A 10,462-nucleotide genomic window follows, 5' to 3' on the forward strand; every position below is an offset into this window, starting at 1 on the left:
GTTCCCACCACAGTGGCCAGGAATTCAGCCCCCAGGTCAGGAGATCACTACCTGTGGCTCCTTCAAGAAAGTCCTAGGAGCCTTTCTCCATCCACTTCAGAAGGTGGTGGGTCCAGGGGGGCAAATGAAGCCTAGTCTTCTGGGATGTTAGCTCTGGTGAGACCTTGGGATCATCTAACCCAGGCTCTCCAGTACTGAGGTAGAACATGTGGCTCAGGGAGGCAGGGGGCTGGGAAGAGGCAAACCTGGGACTGTAGTCCTGACTCCACGTTCAAGGCTCGTCATCCCCTAAGCTGGGCCTGTTGGATTTACGGATGAGAGGCAGAGAGAAGTCCACCCTCTTCCCAGATAACTGTTGATGGTAAAAGAAGGTGGGGGAAAAATCAAATACCATAGGATGTGGTATTGAAAATCCCCAAAACATACTGGGATGGGGTTCAATTTTATTGGAATTTTGTTGGCTGGGATTGAAACAACTTTCTTAGCGTACTCAGTGTTACGCCCCAAAGTTCATAAAACTGAAATTTAACTGACTTAAATAATAGGTTCTCCCTTCCACAATGAGTATTTTCTTGGTGTTTAATTCTCTTGCTGTTGCACAAGTGATCAAATTCCTCCTGGTTTACAAGTCTTTGCTCTGAACTGTGCCACTTAAAGACATTTCATTGTCATTACTTCATTGATCAAATTCTTTTTTTTCCTGGTTATGATATTCCTACTCGCTTATGGAAGGGAAAGCAGCTTTCTATGTATAGAAAAAAAAAGTAGTAAGAGAACTAAAATAGCACTCTTTAAACTTATGGAATAAAAATGGTATTCTATGTTTTGGATAGAGTTCTTTACCCTAGGGGAATAGATCCCTGCTCCTTCTCCCACTTGATGCCACGACTCTCCGAGCAATCTTGGGGCCAGGGTTCTGTCAGCACCGCTTCCTACAGGGAAAACTGACTCCATTTTGTGATAAAAGCAAACAAACAGCCTGCAGAGTAATAGCCTACAATTGATGGAATTGCTCTATAATAAAAAATGCTCCATGTACAAATGGAGTGTCACTTTTAAGATGAGATTTGGACATCCAATTGTGGTCTCCTTTTGTGGGTAGGGTTATAAAAGATTTTACATTTCTTTTGTGCACTTTAACGTCCTCCTTTCATACAGTGATCATGGTTTTTCATGAAAATATAAACCTGATGAAGAAAATTTTTTTAACTCCCTAGTGTTATGATGATAACATTTTTAAGAAGCTATTTGAGTGCTGGATGTAGCTGTTTGTAAAGGGGGAGGGGGCCTGGAAAACCATAGGTGGTGAAAGAGCTCATGAGAAGGTCGGCTTGTGCCATTATTTATCATTTTTTCCTTCTACCATAATGATAAGAATCTGGCGGGTCTGTCATTACAGGTACCGCAAAGGATTTGAGCTCCAGTCATCTCTTTATTCAGGAATCAACCTGGCAGTTTTGCTGATAGTTGCCGGACAACAATTTGAAACTTCCATGGAACTAAGGAAGATAGGTAAAGCTATTTATGATCATGGATACTGATAGGCTTTGGTCACCCAAATTCAGCATTAAAAATTATCTCCAAATAACTAGCATTTTATTTCAAAAGGAACAGTTACTCTCTGATCGCACTTCTGAGACAGTAGCCAAAATAAAGTGCATGCTTTTTCCTCTCTCTAAAGGCTTGCATAATAGGAGAGAAGCTAGAAAGATTTTGCATAACTTCATCTAAAATTCAAATTCTTCAGGTGTCCGGCTAAACAGTTTGTTGGGAAGAAAAGGGAGCTTGGAGAAAATGAACAATTACTGGGATGTGGGTCAGTTCTTCAACGTCAGCATGTTGGCCAATGATGTCGGGAAGGCCGTCCAGGCAGCTGAGAGGTTGTTCAAACTGAAACCTCCAGTCTGGTGAGTCACACGTGTGTGTGTGTTCCTTCTCTCAGTATCTGACTTTGTTCTGAAGGGAGAAGAGCTATAATTGCAAAAGAAATATCAATTGCTGTGTTTCTCCTTCTGACTCCTTCATTAACGCAAAGTTACAGCAGCAAGAACAGCTCTGCAGGCTCACTTGGGTTTATGGGACAGGAGGGAAGGACAGACAGACGAGCACATACATGTACAGAATATGCCCCTATGTGCTCGATCTCCAAGATGCGACTCGTGATCTTATTAATTTCTTCAGGTCTGGGGCGCCTGGGTGGCTCAGTCATTAAGCATCTGCCTTCGACTCTGGTCATGATCCCAGGGTCCTGGATCGAGCTCCGCATCGGGCTCCCTACTCGGCGGGAAGCCTGCTTCTCCCTCTCCCACTCCCCCTGCTTGTGTTCCCTCTCTCGCTGTGTCTCTCTCTGTCAAATAAATAAATAAAATCTTAAAAAAAAAAAAATTTCTTCAGGTCCTCTCGGTCCTCAAGAATAAAACATTCTTTGGTACTAGTACGTATTTGTCAGAAAGCAGGTAGTAGGGGTGCCTGGGTGGCTCAGTTGGTTAAGCGACTGCCTTCGGCTCAGGTCATGATCCTGGAGTCCCGGGATCGAGTCCCGCATCGGGCTCCCTGCTCAGCGGGGAGTCTGCTTCTCCCTCTGACCTTCCTCTTTCTCATGCTCTCTGTCTCTCATTCTCTCTCTCTCAAATAAATAAATAAAATCTTAAAAAAAAAAAAAAGAAAGAAAGAAAGCAGGTAGTAAAGCTGAAAGCACACCAAGAAAGTGGCGTGCATCACAGATGGAAACTGGAACTAAAATAAAAGACCAAGATATGGTCAAGAAAGTGGTGCCACAGCACTGGCCCCAGGTTAGCCCATTATGGAGCCATTAAAATGTGCCAGAAAGAACACTGGGCGCCATGGATGTGTTCATGGTCTGTCCCAGGATAAGAAGAGCCAATGGCAGGGTATAGTGTTCTCTGTCAGTGGTTCCTGAACGTTGGCATGTATCCGAATCAGCTATATGGATTAAAACACAGGTTGCTGGGCCCCACCCATGATATCTGGTTCCAAAGGTCTAGGGTGGGGCCTGGGGAATTGCACCTACAGATGACAAGCTGACGCTGCTGGTCTGGGAAACCATGCTTTGAGAACCGCTCTTCTCTGTGGACTCCTTTTGAGGAAAAATCTGTTCGGTATGTGACTCTGGGCAAGGTCTCTGAGGCGTGGGCAACAGCTGACTTGCCAGTAGGTATGAAGCTCCATGAGAGTTGTCAGTCTGTCATTGCTTCCTGTAGTCTCAGAATAGATGCTCATTCGATACCTGTGTAAGTAATCAACGAATTTTTTCCGAAATAGTGACAGTGCTTATCTCAGGGAGGTAGCCTTAGGAGAAGTTTTTAATCTTTTTTTCCCCTCATCTCTGTTTTTCTTTTTTGTCTAAAATGCATTTGGATTACATGCATAACTTAATACTTTTTACTTTCAGTGACCCATGTTCATCTGCCCCCTGTTCTTTCCCAGCTCAGTGGGCCAATCTGGACTCCCAGGGGTCAGAGCCTCTTCAGTTGTTTTTAGTTGGACCCCATTTCTTCCCAGTCTGAAGGTCCTAAATTTGATCCCCATACCATATCAACCTCTTGAAATCTTTCTGAGGCTTCATGAGCAAGGAGGCAGGCAGAGCCTCCAGCCCTCGTGGAGCAGCTGCTTTTTCCAGAATTCTACTTTTAGGGTGCCCTGCTGTACCCGAGCCAGACAGAGCTGACTCCATGGAGGTGACAGCTGAGCCTTGAATACATTCTCATTACGTCAGCACCTACACTGACTTACACTGTTGGGACCTAATATTATAGGTCCAAGACCGCCCCGAGGTTCCTGATTGACTAGAAGAACTCACAGAACTCTGAAAAGCTATTGTATTCATGGTTAAGGTTTATTATAAGACAAGTATACAGCTTGAAATCAGCAAAGACGAAAGGCACAAAGGGCAGAGTCCAGGAGAGACAAGGTACCAGCTTCCAGCTGTCCCCACCCAGTGGAGTGACAGACACCGTGCTGAGTTTTCCCCGCAACGATGTATGGCAACATGCACAAAGTATTGACAACCGGGGAAGCTCACCAAGTCTTGGTGTCCAGGGTTTTCTGGGGAGGTCGGTTGTACAGGTATGGAGCAACCGCATAGTTGACCTTAGTCAGAGTCCCCAGCCTCTCTGGAGATGACACTGATACAGCATGGCCCAAGGCCCCCACCATGCAACCTGTTGTTAGCATGAACTTTCTGGCATGGCCCAAGGCCCCCAGTAAACAAAAGCATTCTTACCAGGCTGCATATCCCAAGGCCTTAAAGGTGATGTCCCAAAAGCTAGTCAAGGACCAGACCTTTCTCTGGAATGTTAAGAGTTGGGACAACCCAAGCCTAATGAGTGACTCCTTCAGTGCAGAGTAGCCAAGCAAGTCAGTCAGAGTCTAGCTGACCTGCCTTCCCAGGACAGCTCCAGACTTTATCCTCAAAGGACAAAATAATACTCTGATGCTTTCAGCGCAACCATCCCCATTCACTAGCAGAGAGGATGTGACCACCACTGCCTAACAGCTGTGTTTCAGACACTTCAATTTGCTTGAAGACAGTAAAGATATGATGAGATTGAAGACCTCATAACTTCAAATTCTACCTGGTCAGATCTAATTAAAAAAATATATAATGAGTTTCACATTGAGGATTGGTAGGGGTCAAGGAGGAGAGGAGAGAGATGGGAGGGAAGCAGTGTGGCTGTAGAAGGGAAACATGAGGGATCCTTGTGACAGTGAAAACATTCTCTGTCTTAGTTGTATCCATTTCAGTATCTTGCTTGTGATCTTGTTCTAGAATTGTATGAGCTGTCATCATTGGTATCAACCAGGCCAAGAGTACACGAGATCTCTCTGTATCGTTTCTTATGACTATATGTAAATCTACAGTTACTTCAAAAAAGGTTAATTTAAAAAAATATTAAAAAATAAAAAAAATTTAAGAAGACTGAGTTTGAAATTTTGCCATTTTGGAATTGCTTTAAATTTCAAACTGCATGCTTTTGTTTTTAAGACCGTTAGCATATGCTTGCCAGTGTCTACACTTTGATTACCATTTGCCCAATGTTGGTAAAAAGCCACGTTGTATGATTTTGTTGGACAAACTTATTTTGCCCGCTCTTTGGGTTTCTTTTAATTAAGTATGTGGCTGCCAAGGGATTAAGAAGCACTCACTACACAATATGAATTTAAATAAATGAAGCTTTTGGGAAACCTCTTTTAAAGGGAGTAGAATGGAATTCCGTTTCTTGAATCTAATTTATCGATGCTGGTGATTTTTCCAGGTACCTTCGATCGTTAGTTCAGAACTTGTTATTAATTCAGCGCTTCAAGAAACCTATTATTGAACATTCACCCAGGCAAGAACGGCTTAACTTCTGGTTAGATATAATTTTTGAGGCAACAAATGAAGTTACTAATGGACTCAGATTTCCAGTAAGTTATGCTTAATCCATTTCTTTCAGGTAGAACAAAAGAAACTGGGGGTTGGTGCTGTCTAATTATTGAATACGCTGAAAGGTAGAAAACCTTAGAGTAATTGAAAATGTTAGGATACCCATCCGTCTTAGGTAGACTCAGCCAGTGATAGATCAACTCACTAGAAAAAGTCGGCTGTGACCTCTTAAGATAGCGGTCTCAACTGAGAGTCATTTTGTCTCCCAGGGGACATCTGGCAATATCTAGAGACATTTTTGGTTGTCAGAACTGCGAGGAAGGTGTTGCTCCTGGCGGCTAGTGGGGTAAAGGCCAGGGATGCTGCCAAACATCCCACAGTGCACAGGACAGCCCCATCCCCAACACAGAATTACCCAGCCCCAAACCTCAGCAGTGCCAAGGTGGAGGAACCCCGTTCTAAATCACTGCAAGAGTAATAGCAAAATTTTGGAATTTAGCACTGCTCCCTGTTGAGCTTCGGTTTGTCTCCAATGCCACTAATTAACTTTTAAAACATGATTGGAAAGCAAAGTGACTATTAACTTTTCATTAAGTTTTTGTTTGAGTTTTATGACCATCTTATAAGGAGTCATAAGTATGATATCTAAGCACCCTAGATACTGAACTTCAGATCATTATATTTCATATTTCATCACAAAACCATGAGGTTTTGTGAACGTGCCGTGTTGAGGAATTTCATTAAACTTCTAATGGTGATTAAGTTGTTTGAGATGATTATGATAATGATTTTGTTCTTGGGTAATAAGTTTTAAAATCTTTTTTTTTTTTTTAAGATTTTATTTATCTGACAGAGACACAGCGAGAGAGGGAACACAAGCAGGGGGAGTGGGAGAGGTTGAGAAGCAGGCTCCCCGCAGAGCGGGGAGCCCGACGCGGGACTCGATCCCATGATCCCGGGATCATGACCTGAACCGAAGGCAGTCGCCCAACCGACTGAGCCACCCAGGCGCCCAGTTTTAAAATCTTTTAATTATGAAATATTTCAAACCTATTGAAAGGTACAAAAAATAATGGAACGGGGCGCCTGGGTGGCTCATTCGTTAAGCGTCTGCCTTCAGCTGGGGTCATGATCCCAGGGTCTTGGGATCAAGCCTCGCATCAGGCTCCCTGCTCGGCAGGAAGCCTGCTTCTCCCTCTCCCACTCCCCCTGCTTGTGTTTCCTCTCTCGCTGTGTCTCTCTCTGTCAAATAAATAAATAAAATCTTAAAAAAAAAAAAATAATGGAACAGACACTTGTGTAATGTCTACCCAGATTTAGTGATCTTAAATATGTTGTTTTATTTGCTTTGGAAATTCATTCATTCATTCTCTCTTCCCCTCTCCTTCTCTCCTTTCTCCCCTTCCCTCCCTCCCTCTCCCCCAGCAATAAAACATTAGTGATGGAATGTCACCTCACTTTTCATCCCCTTGTATTTTCTATAGACTTGAGTACCTACCTGCAGATCATCCAGTTTGCTTCATTTCTCTCAAAAACTGTAGCCTCCCTGTTTCTTCTCTGTCACCTTCTTGGGCAGGCCTTTCTGGGCCACCCTGTCTAAAGTGACCCCCCCCCCCACACACACACCTTTATTCTGTAGTACTTGTTTCAGAGCTGCATAGGGGACCATATTCCATATCCCATATGTGTGTGTTTCTTGTCTGCCCCATCAGAGCATGGACCCGCCTGGAGGGAGGGGACTTCTGTCCTGACTGTGGTATCCACAGGCCCTGGGGCATTGTTGGCACACAGTAGGTGCTCAAGTATTTGTGCAGTATAGCACTTCCCACTTGCTCATTGGGCAGAGTAACCTGTCTGGTTTATTCCTGTACGTCACAGAAATCTGTTCTTTTAGGTGCTGGTGATAGAACCAACCAAAGTCTACCAGCCTTCATATGTCTCTATAAACAGTGAAGCTGAGGAGAAGACGGTTTCTCTGTGGCATGTCTCACCCACAGAAATGGTAAGGAAAAAATCAGGCACAGCTCTCTCTCTATTCTCTGCTGTTTAATCAGAAATTCAGTGTTCAGATAGGAGAGTCTGTGTTGTTGGACTTGAAAGCACAGGCGGGAGAGAGGACGCTGGTTTGCCCATTTTATGTGTGTTTATGTTATATATTTGTGTGTGGGTGTGTCTGTACGAATGTGTGTATATTTATGTGAATGAATACAGGCTTGTTGAAAAAAGTTAAACCATGAGGGAAGTGGATAAGGAGTAACAGGAAAGTCCCAGCAAACCCCCCAAGCCTCGCCCCCGCTCCCCTCCCCAGTGACTTGGGTGCATATCCATCTTTACCATTCTCTAAACTCCCTTATGTATGTGTAAGTGTGTGTATGAGTGCATATTTTGTGTGTGTGTGTGTGTGTGTGTGTGTGTGTAGAGAGAGAAGCATTTTCATTAAAGTGTGATCATAAGTATATATTACTTTGCAACTTTTTAAATTGATTCATACATCATAGACAATTTTTCAAATAGCACACAGTGATCCACCTGATTTTTTAAAAAAAGATTTTATTTATTTGACAAAGATAGAGAACATAAGTAGGCAGAGCAGCAGGCAGAGGGAGAGGGAGAAGCAGGCTCCCCGCTGAGGAAGGAGCCTGATGCGGGGCTCGATCCCAGGACTCTGGGATCATGACCTGAGCTGAAAGCAGACACTTAACCGACTGAGCCACCCAGGCGCCCCCACCTGATGTTTTTAAATGTAGTATTCCTGTATCATGGTGGTACATTTCCAAGTATGGATAAAGCAAAATTTATTTTCCCACCTGCCTGCAGTGAACATTTCAGTCTCACCTGTGCACTCTATCTAGTGGTAGATATGTTGGTGCACATCCTGGTGGTTACACCCTACATGCTCCTGTATGTTGTTTCAGGAACAGAGATTCCCAGAAATGGAACTACTGGATTTAAGACTACTTTTGTTTAAAATTTGATAGCTACAGGGCGCCTGGGTGTCTCAGTCAGTTGAACATCCAACTCTTGGTTTCGGCTCAGGTTGTGATCTCGGGGGTCGTGGGATCGGGCTCCACACTCAGCAGGGAGTCTGCTTGGGATTCTCTCTCTTCCTCTCCCCCTGCCCCTCCCCCTACTCATGCGTGTGCGTGCTTCGACGCGCACTAAGGTAAAGAAATCTTTAAAAAAGAAAAAATAAAATTTGATAGCTACTAAAGATAAAATAAATAAAATGTGATAGCTCCTGTCAGGTTTGCACCACTCCAGTTTATGTTCACACCAATAATACAGGAGAGGGAACATTTTAATTGCCCACTAAAGAGATCACAGAAACACTGGGCTGTGCCTGGTGTGGTAGTAACTATTTTTTTGATCTCTGTGTGTCTAAAGTACTTCTTCAGCTTCTTTCTTTAATAACATATTTTTAGTAATAAAAGATCTAGTACCTTTGACAAGTGCATTCACTAGGTAGGTCTGTTTGCTTTGCATATGTTTTCATGGAGTGTGGGGAGACTTCTGCCATTAACCTGGCGAAGAAGGATTTTTTTCCCTGGAAATAAGAGTGTGAGCAATTATGTCTTAATCAGGTAAAAATAAACAGTATCTTCAAAAAATGAAACATAACATTAGAGAATAAGCAGAGGCCCAAAATCATGCAAGAAATTCCTTATCAGAAATAGTCGTGACACAACAACTCCCCCCCCCCCCATTGTGCAGCGGGTACGAAGTGTGACTTCTGCTGCATAAACAAGTTGCAGATGTGTGCTGTACACCGTGGCACCCATAGTTAACAGGATGGCATTGTGTGTTTTGTAATCTGTTGAGAGTTAATCTCATGTGTCCTTACCCCCCACACGCACAAAACAAAAACCAAAGGACACAAGGACACTTTGGGAGGTGTTGGATATGGCCATTACCTTGATTGTGGTAATGATTCCATAAGTGTCTGAATATGTCCAAACTCCTCAAATTATGCACGTGAAATTTATGCAGGTCTTTGTCTATTATATCCCAATAGAGGTATATATAAAAAAAATAGGCACGAAATCTCAAGTTGTCTTCCTCCACTTGAGCTGCTGTAACAGAATACCATGGACTGGGGGCTTAAACAACAGACCTTTCTTTCTCCCAGTTCTGGAGGCTGGGAGTCCAAGGGCGGGCTGCCAGCATGGTCAGGTTCTAGTGAGGGCCCTCTTCCCAGCTCACAGAAGGCTGTCTTCCTCATGTGTCCTCAGATGGTGGAGAGATGTTTCCCTTGTGTCCCTTTTAATAAGGGCATTAATCCCGGGGGCTCCATCCTCATGACCTAATCGCCTCCCCAAGGCCCCACCTTCAACAGCTGGTTTGCAGAGACACAAACATTCAGTCCACAGCATAAGTGTAAGGCAGGAACTTTGTCTAATATTTAACAGAGGACCAACCTTCTTACTCATCAGAGTCAGCAGCCATTAGTGAAGATGAGCTGCCCTAATGTGTGCTTGGCATTTTTTTTTGTTATCGTTTTGTTTTGCTGCACTATGTGTATTAATTTAAATATTTGAGTGCAAAAGAAAAAAATTAAAGCCATAATAAAATATACACATGGTGTTCAAACAGATATATCTCCTTTGAAGATATCCATAGGTTTTCTATTTGAAGAATCCATAGGTTTTCTATTAAATTTGCCTCTTGAGTTGTTTTTAACCTTTTATGGAAGTATGACATACACACTGAAAAGTCCATCAGTCGTCAATGTACAATTCGATGGATGTTTGTCACGGGAACACACCTAAGTAACCAGCATGGCCAAGGAGGAGAACATCAGCAGACACTCCCCTTTGATGCCACTGTGATGCAAGAGGATTTTCAAAATTCTGATCTGTAACCTCACTATTCCATCGATGTAGATACAAGATGCCCATTTTATTGACCCCTGTAATTGTTGCTGGCCCTTAATAGACATTCCCATGGGTACCTACACTATCTCCCTAGTTGTAAATGTTTTACTTTGTATGTAGTCTGTAATAAGAAATGGAAAAGAACGATACAAGCAGCAAATGCTAGTTTTCCTTGACTGATGAAATGTTTTGCACAAGTGCTCAT

General features: G+C 43.2%; 1 protein-coding gene across 1 annotated transcript in view; it reads left to right on the forward strand.

Moving 5' to 3' along the window:
* MAP3K15 (mitogen-activated protein kinase kinase kinase 15) overlaps positions 1-10,462 on the forward strand; it is a 119,145-nt gene that overhangs the window by 66,572 nt on the left and 42,111 nt on the right. The window contains exons 8-11 of the mRNA XM_081809065.1: positions 1,400-1,512; positions 1,748-1,907; positions 5,277-5,427; positions 7,281-7,388. Coding sequence (XP_081665191.1) covers positions 1,400-1,512; positions 1,748-1,907; positions 5,277-5,427; positions 7,281-7,388 — 532 coding nt within the window. The remainder of the gene's footprint in view (positions 1-1,399; positions 1,513-1,747; positions 1,908-5,276; positions 5,428-7,280; positions 7,389-10,462) is intronic.

This window comes from Leptonychotes weddellii, chromosome X, assembly GCF_054177405.1.
Source record: "Leptonychotes weddellii isolate Sample4059 chromosome X, ASM5417740v2, whole genome shotgun sequence".
In the NCBI taxonomy this organism is placed as follows: Eukaryota; Metazoa; Chordata; class Mammalia; order Carnivora; family Phocidae; genus Leptonychotes; species Leptonychotes weddellii.